A 14,586-nucleotide genomic window follows, 5' to 3' on the forward strand; every position below is an offset into this window, starting at 1 on the left:
ATGTAGCACGGTTTCCACAAAAATATTAAGCATGATAAAAAGAAATGTTTCTTGAGCACCAAATCATCATATTAAAATGAATTCTTAAGGATCATGTGAGTAATGATGCTGAAAATTTAGTTTTCCCATCACAAGAGTAAAACACATTTTAAAATATATTCAAATAGAAAACAGTTATTTTAAATTGAAATAATATTTTACATTTTTATGTTTTTTTCCCGTCATTTTTGATCAAATAAATGCAACCTTGGTGAGAAAACAAATAATCTGGTAAACTTTTGAACAGGAGTGTAAGAGTATGACAAATGGATATTCATTTTGACATTTGCCATAGATTGAATTGTAATAAAGTGATTAAGTTATTAGTGATTTTAAATAACTTTGAGTGATGTAAAGGTAATCTAAATGAGAGAAAAAAACAGGGGAAATGCATGCACAATTAAATATTCAATAAATAAATATAGAGATCTCCAAATATCTGCTGATAACTGATATTGTACTGATATATATGATCAGGAAAGGGGAAGCAGAATTGTGTACATGTCTAGTGCATTCATTTTCAGGATATTGTTACTTGCTTTAGTTATTTCTTTTTTAATCCCTCCCAGTTTTCCACTCATCACATCTTCCCATTGGCTACTCTGTGGGTGGAGCCGATTTCTGAGGAGAACACGGGCCTGTGAGTGTGCGAGTCATTTATAGTAGAATTATTTAGTAGTAAAGTGTATAAAACAACATATACAGTGTGTTGATTTTGTGTTGTTTTGTGCAGATATGGTTTAAAAGTGACTTCACCAGAAGAGACGTTCACTCTGCTGGCCTCGTCTCCAGCTGAAAAGGTAGACCCAGCTTGATTCGAAATGATAATGAGCTTTACAGAAACAAACATGCATAGTTGGTTGAACAGTGATGACCTGCTTCCCAGGCGAAGTGGTTTCGTTCTATAAACCAGGCGGTGGAGCAGGCGCTTAGCGGACTGGGGCATGATGGGATACCGCCTACTACAGGGGTGACGCAGAGAACAGACCCACCCATTTCACGGACGGCATCGTACACGTTCTACAAAGACAGTCGGCTCAAGGAGGCCACGTATGAGGGCCGCTGGGTCTCAGGGAAACCACACGGGCGGTAGGTCATTGGACAGGGAGTTGTGGGTGTGAAAGTCTTCTTAAAAGAGAGATGATGATGACGATGATGATTGGCTTTGTGTGTTTTCTAGGGGCGTGGTCAAATGGCTCGATGGACGAATGTACACAGGGGCATTCAAGAATGGCCTTGAAGATGGGTTCGTTTTTTTTTAATTATTATTATGCTGATTTATCTTATTTTCCATTTCTGGAAATATTTCAAATATTGTTTCCTTTGCAGATTTGGAGATTATGTTGTGCCGAACAAAAACCTGAACAGCTGTGATCATTACCAAGGGCAATGGAAGGATGGCAAGATGCACGGCTTTGGAACATTCAGGTTGGTGGTTGTGTGTTTTTATTATTTTTCTGTAATGTGAATGTATATTTCTGTATGTACACTACTGTTTTTAAAAGGTTTGGGTCTGTATGATTTTTTTAATGTTTTTGAAAGAAGTCTCTTATGCTCACAAAGTCTGCATGTCTTTGATTAAAAATACACTCACCTAAAGGATTATTAGGAACACCTGTTCAATTTCTAATTAATGCAATTATCTAATCAACCAATCACATGGCAGTTGCTTCAATGCATTTAGGGGTGTGGTCCTGGTCAAGACAATCTCCTGAACTCCAAACTGAATGTCAGAATGGGAAAGAAAGGTGATTTAAGCAATTTTGAGCGTGGCATGGTTGTTGGTGCCAGACGGGCTGGTCTGAGTTTCACAATCTCCTCAGTTTCTGGGATTTTTACGCACAACCATTTCTAGGGTTTACAAAGAATGGTGTGAAAAGGGAAAAACATCCAGTATGCGGCAGTCCTGTGGGCGAAAATGCCTTGTTGATGCTAGAGGTCAGTGGAGAATGGGCCGACTGATTCAAGCTGATAGAAGAGCAACTTTGACAGAAATAACCACTCGTTACAACCGAGGTATGCAGCAAAGCATTTGTGAAGCCACAACACGCACAACCTTGAGGCGGATGGGCTACAACAGCAGAAGACCCCACCGGGTACCACTCATGTCCTCTACAAATAGGAAAAAGTGCCTACAATTTGCAAGAGCTCACCAAAATTGCACAGTTGAAGACTGGAAAAATGTTGCCTGGTCAGATGAGTCTCGATTTCTGTTGAGACATTCAGATGGTTGAGTCAGAATTTGGCGTGAACAGATTGAGAACATGGATCCATCATGCCTTGTTATCACTGTGCAGGCTGGTGGTGGTGGTGTAATGGTGTGGGGGATGTTTTCTTGGCATTCTTTAAGCCCCTTAGTGCCAATTTGGCATCGTTTAAATGCCACGGCCTTGTTTCTGACCATGTCCATCTCTTTATGGCCACCATGTACCCATCCTCTGATGACTACTTCCAGCAGGATAATGCACCATGTCACAAAGCTCAAATCCTTTCAAATTGGTTTCTTGAACATGACAATGAGTTCACTGTACAAAAATGGCCCCCATAGTCACCAGATCTCAACCCAATAGAGCATCTTTGGGATGTGGTGGAATGGGAGCTTCGTGTGCTGGATGTGCATCCCAAAAATCTCCATCAACTGCAAGATGCTATCCTATCAATATGGGCCAAGATTTCTAAAGAATGCTTTCTGCACCTTGTTGAATCAATGCCACGTAGAATTAAGGCAGTTCTGAAGGCGAAAGGAGGTCAAACACAGAATTAGTATGGTGTTCCTAATAATCCTTTAGGCGAGTGTATATTAAAATATAAATTCTGTGATGGCAAGCACAAGTCTTTTGAGATTTGATCAAATAAATAAAAAAAACAAAAAAAAACAAATATAAACTGAAAATTAAATTGTGATATGATTTCATGGAACTGACAGAGTGTGTTTGTGTTCAGGTATTCATCTGGTGAAGTGTACGAGGGCTCGTTTCAAGATAACATGCGTCATGGTCATGGGATGTTGCGTAGTGGGAAGCTGAATTCCACCTCTCCCAGTGTCTTCATCGGCCAGTGGCAGTACGACAAAAAATCTGGCTATGGAGTTTTTGATGACATCACCAGGTATGCAAATAGACAAGAAGGGTTGAGGTCGCATAAATGGTTGTGGCATTTATATGACTTGAATTGAAATGTTTTAAAGTCCCCCTGTAGTCAATATTTTGATCCCTTAAACTTATCTTTGATCACCAAAATGACATATTAAAACGTTTTTTTTCCCCTTGAAAACAAAAGTCTTCATGCCTTAAAATAGCTTGAATGTAACTACACTCTTGCCTCATTTAGTATACGTGGTTTTATGAATATGGAAATTAGCCCCGCACTAGCTCAGAGATCCACTCGTTGACATGATTGGTTACAAGGCAATTTGTGACGTCAGAAACACACTGCAGTTTCAAGGAGAAAATACTCAGCAATGGTAGTTCAAAGCATATTAAAAACACCACAATGACATATAAACAACATTAAAAACTTGTTTTTCACCACAGGGGGTCTTTAAACGTATCATACACATTAAGACAAGAGTAAGTATATGTGCATTATACTGACTGTTGTTTGTGACAGAGGGGAGAAGTACATGGGCATGTGGCTGGATGATCAGCGTCAGGGGAACGGAGTTGTTGTTACACAATTCGGCCTCTACTATGAAGGTGCTTTTAGCAACAACAAAATGATGGTGAGGTTCACATACACACATTTGGTTTTATTTAAGCAAAGTAGGTACTCTATGTTAAGCCATGGTTGATTATGACTATATTCACAATATATAATGGCCTCTTGAGCATTGTTGCTTTTATTCAACAGTTATCACACAGTATTTATCAAATATTAGTGCTATGATTTTTTTTGTTCAAATTATATTTGAATAAGTGCCATCTTTTCACTACAAAATATAACCCTTCACATCAAGATTTACTGTTTTTGAACCTACAAAAATGTCAAAACCTGACATAAACTAAATTGCAAACTCTTTTACTAATAAATTATTAAAAATAACTTTTTTTAATCTTGTAATTTGTTTCTCTCCAAGGGGACTGGGGTGCTACTGTCTGAAGATGACACCACATTTGAAGGGGAATTTTCAGAAGACTGGACTCTAAATGGAAAGGTGATTTATAATGCTCACAAACACACACATCTACTCTACTGTTCAAAAATTTGGGCTCATTAATATATATATTATTATTATTTTTTAAATAAACTCTTTTTTTTTTTCTGTTCATCAAAGAATCCTGACAAAATGTATCACAGTTTTCACAAAAATGTTAGACAGCATTAGAGATAATAAGACATGTCTTGAGCAGCAAATCAGCATATCAGAATGATTTCTGAAGGATCATGTGACACTGGAGACTGCTTTGCCAAAACAGGAATAAATTGCATTTAATATATTAAAATAGAAACTTTTTTTAATTATAACAATACTTCACATATATTACTGTTGTACTGCACAATAGACTTCTTTCAAAACAAATCTTACTGATTCCTAAACTTTTAAAGGTGCAGTTAGCAATTTCTGAAAAATGCTTTTGAAAATTAAAATGAACACCAAAACAAACATTTTGTGAATATTTGCTAGATTTCTGTTCTGTGTGTGCTGAAAGTTTTTTTTGTACATAGTCTGGCTGTGTAAATAGGAAAAAAAAGATTAGACCGATCCACTAAAACATTATTGTAGCCAATCATCAATAGGCGATAGATGTATCCACTCATGATGGGGGAGGAGAGAGAGTGAGCAAGAGGAAGATTTGTATATTATCAAAGAGGAAAAGGTCAGAAGAATATAATTGGAAGGGTTACAATCAGGACCCGCATTAATACTGGAGAAGCTTTCCAGCATTGGAGAGACATAGAGAGCAAGAAGGTTTGAAAACAAGCCCTTCCTTATTTTGGAGGCGGAGCAATGAAGGGAGTGGTGTGTTTGTTTGGGTGTTGATTTCAAATATCAACAGTGTTTTGTTTTTTTTTCCAGAAATCGCTTACTGCACCTTTAAATGGTGGTGTATGTTCTTACAAACAAGTCTGTTATCTTCTCTTTCTCCAGGGCATGTTGACCATGCCGAATGGAGACTACATCGAAGGCTCTTTTAGTGGGGTTTGGGGAACCGGACTAAAGATGTCAGGGTCTTACTACAAACCCAGTCTCTACGACTCAGACAAGGAGAAGGCTCATGCACTGTAAGAGCATGTGTTGAACTTTGTAGCTTATTCAAATGTTAAGTGACATTGTCATTTTTGACGGAGAGCCTATATGGATGTGTGATTGTGTTTGTCTGCAGTAAACTGGGCAGGTTAGCAGTTCACTCCGAAGAGAAGTGGAAGGCCGTGTTCGTGGAGTGCTGGAACAGGCTAGGTTGTGATCATCCCGGACAAGGGCAAACCACTACAGCGTGGGACAACATTGCTGTAGCGCTCACTGCTAACCTGAGACAGCAAAGAGACAGGTACACTTAAACACGCATGCACTCACAGTGGATTCCAGTAGAGCCTGACATAATCATGTTGCTAAGCTGACAACCGCATGTCCTTGTTACATATGTTACATGTACCTACCATAGTAATAGCAGTAAATTATGCATATGCATAATTACATGCAACTACCTATAGGATGTACATGTATTTGCTTAATATTACTCAGTACTTATATTGACAATTACACCTTAAAATAAAGTGTAACCAAAATAAATATATGGATTTGGGGTGGGCGGTATGACTACTCATATGAAGGTAACACTTTATATAACAGTGTTCTTGTCGCATGTACTTACTGTAATAATACCAATAAATGATGCATAATTGCATGCAACTAACCCTAAATCAAACCCTTAAAAAGTAGTAAGAAAAATTGAAGGGTGGGACTTGATTGTTGCAAATTAAATGGATGATTGCTGCTGTGGCTTGGTATTCTTTTTTTCCCACAACAGCTACATCACCTTGTTTTAAAGTATATAAATAATAATATATAAATAATACAATTTGCATATATAAATAATAATTTAAAGTGTATTGCATGTTTTATACGCAGCGAAATCCCAGATTTGTCAGAAAGCAGACAATCTAGATAGCGTTTATGTATAGGATGCTAAATATCATTTTGGCTTTAATAAGATTTTACCCAATAAATAGGCAGGAATAAACCTGGTGTCTTTTTTTATTCCTGATCTTTCCGACGACAAATCGCTTGAATGCGAAAATCTTGTAATCACTACTTCAGAAGTGGGAATACATTTCAAATAGCACGTGAAGGCAGCGTGTGTTTGTTTTTTAGTCCAGAGTTGCTGAGTCGCTCTCATCACAAAACGCTGGAGAGTCTTGAGTGTATCCCTCATCATGTTGGTCCTGTGACTTTAGAGGTGTATCACACAATCCGCCGGTACCTCGTCAAGGTAAGCATTGCATTGTATCTTTCCTGTGTATTGTGTCCCTCTTTGCTCCTCTAGGAGTTTGATGAGTTTGCACTATATGTCACTGACCCCTGATGTTTGACCCTAGGCATGTGATACCCCGTTGCATCCTCTGGGTCGACTGGTGGAGACATTGGTTTCGGTGTACCGTATGACATATGTTGGTGTTGGGGCCAATCGCAGATTACTGCCCCAGGCCGTCAATGAGATCAAGTCCTATCTCAGCCGCATCTTCCAGCTCGTCAGGTAAGTGCGTGAGTCAAACTGACAACAAAGTCTGTTTTAAATGTCTTTTCCACAAATATTTATGTGTGTTTGTGTTTAGATTTCTCTTCCCTGATCTGCCTGAGGAAGGAGGTTCATTGGCTGACCCTCCAAAAGAGACGGGCGGCTCAGACCCTGCTGGGAAGCAGCTTGAATCTCCTAAACCTGGGTATGTAAGATATCATGATCTCATCAGAAATATAATAGCTTGACCAAACTCTGATATTACAGTGTAAGTCATTTTATTTTAAAATAAAATTAAAAAATATTTAAAAATTTTATTTTTTTTATAAGTGTAATTGTTTGTCACTGTTAGCTTTTTTAATGGAAGTGATGCTTACATATTAAATCACCATGAGGTAAAACTTATATTCGATAAATTATGGAATTTAGAAATTAAAAGTACTTAATTTGATTAATTTCTCTTTTTATTTGGAACTTGATAGGCGCAAACTCTGTAAGCTTAAGTAAGCTTATCATTTCCACTGCATAAGAAAAAAAATCATGCTTTGATAATCATAAGTACGACATCAAAAGTTTAAATTATGACATTCTAAGTCGTAATTATGATAAAAGTTTAAATGCACACAGTTATAATTTCGAATTTTTATCTCATACTTTTATAAATTCAGATGATTTTCCTGTGCTTTTATGAGCTGTTGTCTTTAACACATCATTTTTTTAGTAGTCATATGATGTGTTGTGTGTGTGTGTGTGTGGCAGGTGTGTGGTCAGCAGCTCTGCTCTCCTCCTACCGGTGATGTTGCCACGTCTCTACCCTCCTCTCTTCACTCTCTACGCTTTAGAGAAAGAGAAAGAGGATGATGTGTACTGGGAGTGTGTGCTCCGACTCAACAAACAGCCAGACCTGGCGCTGCTCACCTTCCTCGGGGTGCAACAGTGAGTCCCACACACAACTACAATGAGACATGCTTGGATTTGATTATCCTGTAGTGATCCATCTTACTGCCACTAACAACTGTTTTCATAGGAAGTTCTGGCCTGTGACTGTTACAGTACATGGAGAAAAACAACAGGTTTTTAAAAATGGCCTTTTTATAATTTTTTTTAAAGTGCCCCTATTATGCTTATTCATAAATTTCTTTTTGTGTAGTTTGTAATATAGCTGTTTGTTAAAGGTTGTATCAGTGATTGTGGGTAACGTCACTTTTGTTTGTGTTTGAACTTGGAAGCGATATCCCAAACAAAACAAGTTAGCTCGCCCCTCCATCCCGTTTTCGTGTGTCATAAAAAAAACGATCATGCACGTGCATTTCTTAAAGCGACAAAAACACACTATTTTCAGATTGTTGTTAAAGGGATACTCCACTTTTTTTGGAAATAGGCTCATTTTACCACTGCCCCAGAGTTAAACAGTTTAGTTTTACCGTTTTCAAATCCATTCAGCCGATTTTTTGATATTTCGAAGAATATCAGTAACCAGACAGTTTCTGGTCTCATTGACTTCCATAGTAGGAAAAAAATATACTATGGAAGTCAATGAGACCAGAAATGGTCTGGTTACTGATATTCTCCTAAATATAAAAAAATCAACTGAATACATTCAAAAACGGTAAAACCTAACTGTTTAACAACTGTTTATTTCCAAAAAAAGTGGAGTATCCCTTTAATGTGTAGGTTAATGTATAGCGAGACGGTTGTTATAGCGAATACAACCCCGCAAACTCTTAACGCGAAGCAGAGGTATCTTGAATCAGCCTGAAGGGGTTGTATTCGCTGTAACAACGGCCTCGCTATACATTTTCCTACGTAAAACATGGCTACCTACCAAATAAATCAATAATTTAATAAACAATTATATTACTGAACAACTGCGTCCAAAGCAACACGATTTAAGGTTAAGTTAGCTGTTAAAACACATGAAATGGTAAAATATGTGATCAACAAAAAAGGCTAACGTGAAAAAAGCGAATCACCAGTAAAAGGGAACAGCTTTAAATCCCACTTCTGCAAATCAGTTGAGCCGATATGTTTAATGTCAAACATTAGGCTGTATCAAAAGGTAACTTCGCGTCCGTCCGCTGCCATGGTCGATAGATATAAACAAACTGCTTCGGTGTGTCGCATATACGTCGTCATTGTCTTGCTGCTCCCTCCCTGTTCTATGATTGGTTCTCTATCTTAGGGGAAAATTTGGTTCATGGTGTCCAGGCTGCCTAGCAGCGTGAATAAAAACTGTTTGGGCCTGAAATCACTGATACAACCTTTAATATGAGGTCTTCAAAATGCACAATAAATGAAGTTATCTTCCAAACGAGAACCGATTCGGAACTTCCTGAAATGAATTAGTCATCAGAAATTCCAGTCTGTTTTTGCGCATAAACATACATAGGTTTGTACAAAAATCTGCATAGGGTTGGGAAACGTTGCTTTTAAAAGTAATGCGCTACAATATTGCGATACTCCCTAAAAAAATTACTAATTGTATTACTTGGTTACTTTTTTATGGAAAGTATTGTGTTACTTTACTTAAGCATTGCTTTTTCTTTTGCTTGCTTGTTTTTTGTTTTTGCTTTTTTTTAAATAATAAAAGTTCTATTTTTGGCAAACGTAAAGGCCCTTTCACATCAAAACTGAAATGAATAGTGCTCAGGCTGAAGGAAATACAAATTGACGCCTGTACAGTAGAGGGCGCAGCTCAGACATTTAATAATTTCAGTTTGTGTTTCATTTTGTTTATTCGTTTTGAGGAATACTAAATCTGTTTTTTGTGCAAGTGAGATAAGTAAATGCATGTTCACATTTAGTCTAGAACTACAATAAGCATCATGTTCACACAGCGCACACAACGCCTCTGCACTTACTCACAATTTCTCTCAACGTGGGGAAAAGGAGAGGTTTCAGTCAATACATGGGAAAATAACGTGTTTGAAAAAGTAGCTAAAATATTTTGTTGTAAATGTAACATTTTGTGTGCATTGATACGGTAAAAATGATTCTATCGTTACTGTTCGTATCAGTGCCGCGTGGAAGCCTCCGGAGCCGAGACAGAATCTTTTATTGAACCGTCATTGATACGAAAGTGTTCTTGACCTTGGATGCATGTAAACCTGTTGTGAGAGACCTCCAAAACAACATTAGGAACCTTTTTAAATAGCATAATAGGGGCACTTTAAAACATTTCATAAATCTCTCATTGAAGGCAATATGCTGATTATACCTGAAATAATAACCTGAACATGAAGCAATATTTATGGAAATATTTTGGGTGTTGGTGTGTAGGTTCTCTCAAGCACAAAAGACGCCTGTTTTGCCTCAGCGGTTGAGACTTTACAGCAAATAAGGTTGGAGATTTATTTATTTTTTGTCCAATAGCTTTTGTAGTTTCTCCCTCTGGTATGTTGTTTTCAAGGTTTTTTTTCTCTTTTTATTTCGACAGCACAACTTTCACCCCCTCAGATAAGCTTCAGGTCATCCAGCTGACCTTTGAGGAGATAACCCAGCAAGTACTTGCACTCCTGAAACAGGATTTCTTGTGGTCTATGGACGACCTGTTTCCTGTCTTCCTCTTTGTTGTTCTGCGTGCACGGTAAGGATGACATCACAGGGTGTCTAATGCCCCCTTTTTTTGGTATATACAACACTACTTTTCAAAAATTGGGGGATGGTAAAACATTTATTTGATCGAAATACAGTAAAAACAATAGGTATTGTGAAATATTGTTACAATTTAAAATAAGACCTTTTTGTTTTAATATATTTTAAAATTTATTTTCTTTCCTGTGATGCAAAGTGTGCTCCAGTTCTCAGTGTCACATGATCCTTCAGAAAACTTTATAAACGATCGATTGTGTTCCTTTTGAACAGACTTTTTTTAATCAGCATAAGCTTTAGCACAGAAAATAACGCAAAACAAGGCATGTTTTAGTTGACAGCTGTTGTTTTCTTCAGGATAAGGAATCTGGGGTCAGAGGTCAGTCTCATTGAAGACCTAATGGATCCATGTGTGCAACATGGAGAGCATGGCATCATGTTTACCACACTCAAGGTATAGTATATATAAGGGTTTTTGCACTATATTTAACTTTTGCTATAATTAAAGCAACATTTCACCCTTGTACTTCTATCAGAGTGTTAACACTGTATTGAGTTAAGAAAAATATAATCAGAAAGATAAAATTGCAGCAAAATATCCATTTTTTGTGAGCTAAAAAAAAACAAAAACGTCCACTGTTAATTGTCAATAGTGTAGCGTTGCATGAAGTAATTTTCAAACCAAACAAATTTCTATTGGTGAATCCACATGTCCAACCTGAACCCTTTGAGAAATCTGCGTGTAGAAATCTTTAGCCCTCGCATGATATTCCCAATCACATGGATTCTCGTTCAAATGACTGGATTTCATCCGTAAAAATTTGCTGAAACATCGCACCTATAGAATGTAAAAGTTGTTTAGTAACAGACAACTAATCTTAAACTGCCTCAGTGGTCTTAAAGGGATACTCCACTTTTTTTTGGAAATAGGCTCATTTTACCACTCCCCCAGAGTTAAACAGTTGAGTTTTACCGTTTTCGAATCCATTCAGCCGATTTTCTGATATTTCGAAGAATATCAGTAACCAGACAGTTTCTGGTCTCATTGACTTCCATAGTAGGAAAAAAATATACTATGGAAGTCAATGAGACCAGAAGCTATCTGGTTACTGATATTCTTCTAAATATCAGAAAATCGGCTGAATGGGTTCGAAAACGGTAAAACTCAAATGACAGAGTTGTTAAAAATGAGCTTATTTCCAAAAAAAGTGGAGTGTCCCTTTAAATAATAGATTTTTTAAATCTGATTTGCTTTGTACAGGCATGCTACTATCAAATCCAGCACGAGAAGGTCACGTAATGATCTCTCCAAACCCATCTGGTAAGGCAGTGCAATGACTGACAAACAGACCAGCCAATAGTGTTCAAGAAACAGACTTGATGTGTGAGGAGCCAATCATGTTCCGAGCCTGGATCACATGGCCGGTGAAGGGTGATTCCATTCGAATCTGACGTTCTCACATTCAAACAGTCCCGTTTATGTGCAAGTCAGACTTTGGTTTGGCATTTAATAACATTTATTTGTGACATTTTTGTGTCTTCCTCACTCAAAAAGCCATCATTGTGGCGTTTTAACTGCTGCCATTCCATCATGCTATAGATACATGTACTCATTGTTCTTTTATTAAAGAGCCTGTACTTCACTGGCTCAGAATGTATGACGTATAACAGCATGTCACCTCTCCCTTCAAGCACACACTGGTCGATCCAGTGTCAGTTGTCGATTAATGATGAATGAAGTTCATTAGTGTACTGTAAGCCATCTGAAATAATGGATGCAATCTACCTCCATCTTTGAAGTAAACTACTACATTTTCCTGATCGTATTACATCATTCATGGCAAACTGCACACTGCCATTGACCTAAATCATGAATATGCTCACATTAAGTGAAGAATTATGTGCTTCTTGTGCTTGAATGTCTATGAAAAGAAACACAAAACGTGGGCTGTAACTTTTATTGCTGACGTCTGATCCATTTTGAGCTTTCTTAACCAACTGTGCAGGGATGGTGCCCTGCGTTATTATGTACAAGTCTTTGTTTACCAGCTTCTTTGTTCAGCCAACTTGAACTTGGTATTTTAAACGGTTGACACTAAGAAATAGAAAAGTGTTTGTGGGTCAACACAATATTTTTTGTTCTTTCTATATGCACTTGCACAACAGTTTCCAGCAATTTATTTTGATGCACTCTTAAGTATTCTTGAAGCCTTTATTTCAGAAAACACTTAATATGATTTCAACGTTTTCTGCATCCCTGAGTAATCGTCAAGTTTTTAAGTCACTGGCACACTGGAAAAAAGAAACAAGCCACAATTTGCATGGCCATGCTAAATTACAATACAATTAGTATTTATCTTCATTTAAATATTATTTTCAGGTCCCTTGACGTGGACAAGCACTGTAGTATTCACTGCTAAAATCAGTTCTCATGAAGTGTTCTTAAAAGTGCCTCTGACAGTGTTATAAATGTGTGTCTGTCAATACATCTCTTTACCCAGCAATAGCTTTGAGTTGAGTCACACTTTTTAAAGCTCAAAAGCCTAATGCATTATTTCCTTTAATTGACATTGTTTTATTTATTTGAGGGTTAGATCTGTCTGCAGCACAGATAATCTGAGCGACATAGATAATCTGCAGGGTATATCACGTATGGTACGGCGCACCAGAAGGACAGTGAGTTGGTAAAAAAAATGCCCAGAAAACCCATTTCCGAGTTTCAGAGATCAGGATTTGGATGCTAGTGTGATTGTACGTAATCGTGCAAACTGTTACGGCGAAGGACTGTTGATGTTTGCAACCATTGAGATGTTGCATGAATATAACGATTCATGTTATGGTTTGTATTTCCACACCAGTTTTTCTAGGCTGAACCAAGGTGTGCATATTAACCTGTGTTTGAATGTGCGTATGTGTGCAAGTATGTGTAAAGTTTCGTTTTTTTGAAGAATATTGTATGTTCAAATTGTTTACTGACATAATTCAGATAGATGGCAATAAAACAATGATTGGGAATTAAAATGGTTGTTTTGACTCTCCTTCTTGGCCTTTTATTACAGCTGTTTTGGGGGGTTTGAATAAAAAAAATGTTACCGTTTTTTTTTTTCCGATGGCTTATTTTTAGACATTCTACTAACTAATTTTGCAACTACATAAAAAACTGTTGAGTATTAGTATAGTAGATGATTAAATTCGGATTTGGAGAATAAGTCGACATGTTGCAGTTAGTCACTTTGTAGTACTTCATACTAGAATGTCTAAAGTGGACCAAATGTCTAAAGTTGATAGAATGTTTAAGTACCAGCTTTTTTATGGTAACAGTTTATGATGGTCCACTTTAATAAACCTATATATATATATATATATATATATATATATATATATATATATATTTTTTTTTATATATATACATTTCATATATATATATATATATATATATATTTTTTTTTTTTTGGTCTGTTTCCACTGAAATGGCAGCATTAAGCTGTTAACTTCATCAGCGACTGTTGAAAGCATCCACTGAACTTTGTTTTTGAGGGGGAAAATGAAATGAAATGAAAATTTGAATATTTTTGTAATGTTGTTTCTGTATAATCTCCAAAATAGCTTCCAATTAGCACATCGTTTGATTGGATGCTTGACCATTGGGTTAGGTAAGTGTTTCTACTCTCTATGAAAGTCGATAAGCTTATTTATTTGTTATCCTATGTCTGATTAAATGGTTTGTTGTATTTTAATACTTATGTTTTGCCTTGTCAGATTGGAGGAATGTTGACACATCTTTGGAACGACTGCTTTAGACCGGCCTTAAAGGGTTAGTATTAGCTTCTGTTTATCCTTTTTACTTTAAACTGATTTTATAGGGTGGTAAAGACAGGGACGGGATGAAGTAACACATCATGAAAATGGATACAGTTTCCCCCAATCAGCTTATGCCTGTATACAACATTTTTAAGCATGGGGCGCTTCAATATATTAAAGGGATAGTTCACCCAAAAATGAAAATTCTGTCAGTATTTACTCACCCTCATGTTGTTCCAATGTCGTTCATCTTCAGAAATACAAATTAAGATATTTTTGAGGAAATCTGAGAGCTGCACTCCTCCATACTAGTCCATAGGCTTCTTGAGGGATTGAAACTTGTCGGTTTCGAAAAGTTATTAAAGACATCGTCAAAATAGTCCAAGTGACTACAGTGGCTCAATCTTAAGTTTATCAAACGACGAGAACACTTTTTGTGTGCAAAACCCCCCAAAAATAACGATATATTCATTTCCTT

The 14,586-nt window shown here is 36.9% G+C and overlaps 1 protein-coding gene across 4 annotated transcripts in view; it reads left to right on the top strand.

Annotated features, from left to right (window-relative positions):
* Positions 1-13,345, top strand: part of als2b (alsin Rho guanine nucleotide exchange factor ALS2 b) — a 33,962-nt gene extending 20,617 nt beyond the window's left edge. For all 4 annotated transcript variants that reach the window (XM_039689249.2, XM_039689250.2, XM_039689251.2 and 1 more), the window contains 19 exons: positions 609-679; positions 773-839; positions 926-1,128; positions 1,220-1,285; positions 1,369-1,467; positions 2,983-3,147; positions 3,649-3,760; positions 4,115-4,192; positions 5,129-5,262; positions 5,364-5,528; positions 6,353-6,470; positions 6,577-6,734; positions 6,814-6,921; positions 7,476-7,652; positions 7,744-7,789; positions 9,996-10,057; positions 10,153-10,302; positions 10,665-10,761; positions 11,569-13,345. In XM_039689249.2, coding sequence (XP_039545183.2) covers positions 609-679; positions 773-839; positions 926-1,128; positions 1,220-1,285; positions 1,369-1,467; positions 2,983-3,147; positions 3,649-3,760; positions 4,115-4,192; positions 5,129-5,262; positions 5,364-5,528; positions 6,353-6,470; positions 6,577-6,734; positions 6,814-6,921; positions 7,476-7,652; positions 7,744-7,789; positions 9,996-10,057; positions 10,153-10,302; positions 10,665-10,761; positions 11,569-11,607 — 2,115 coding nt within the window. In that variant the 3' untranslated portion in view covers positions 11,608-13,345. The remainder of the gene's footprint in view (positions 1-608; positions 680-772; positions 840-925; positions 1,129-1,219; positions 1,286-1,368; positions 1,468-2,982; positions 3,148-3,648; positions 3,761-4,114; positions 4,193-5,128; positions 5,263-5,363; positions 5,529-6,352; positions 6,471-6,576; positions 6,735-6,813; positions 6,922-7,475; positions 7,653-7,743; positions 7,790-9,995; positions 10,058-10,152; positions 10,303-10,664; positions 10,762-11,568) is intronic.
* The last annotated feature ends 1,241 nt before the right edge of the window (positions 13,346-14,586 follow it).

Source organism: Pimephales promelas, chromosome 8, assembly GCF_988280905.1.
Source record: "Pimephales promelas chromosome 8, fPimPro1.hap1.1, whole genome shotgun sequence".
NCBI classification, from domain to species: Eukaryota; Metazoa; Chordata; class Actinopteri; order Cypriniformes; family Leuciscidae; genus Pimephales; species Pimephales promelas.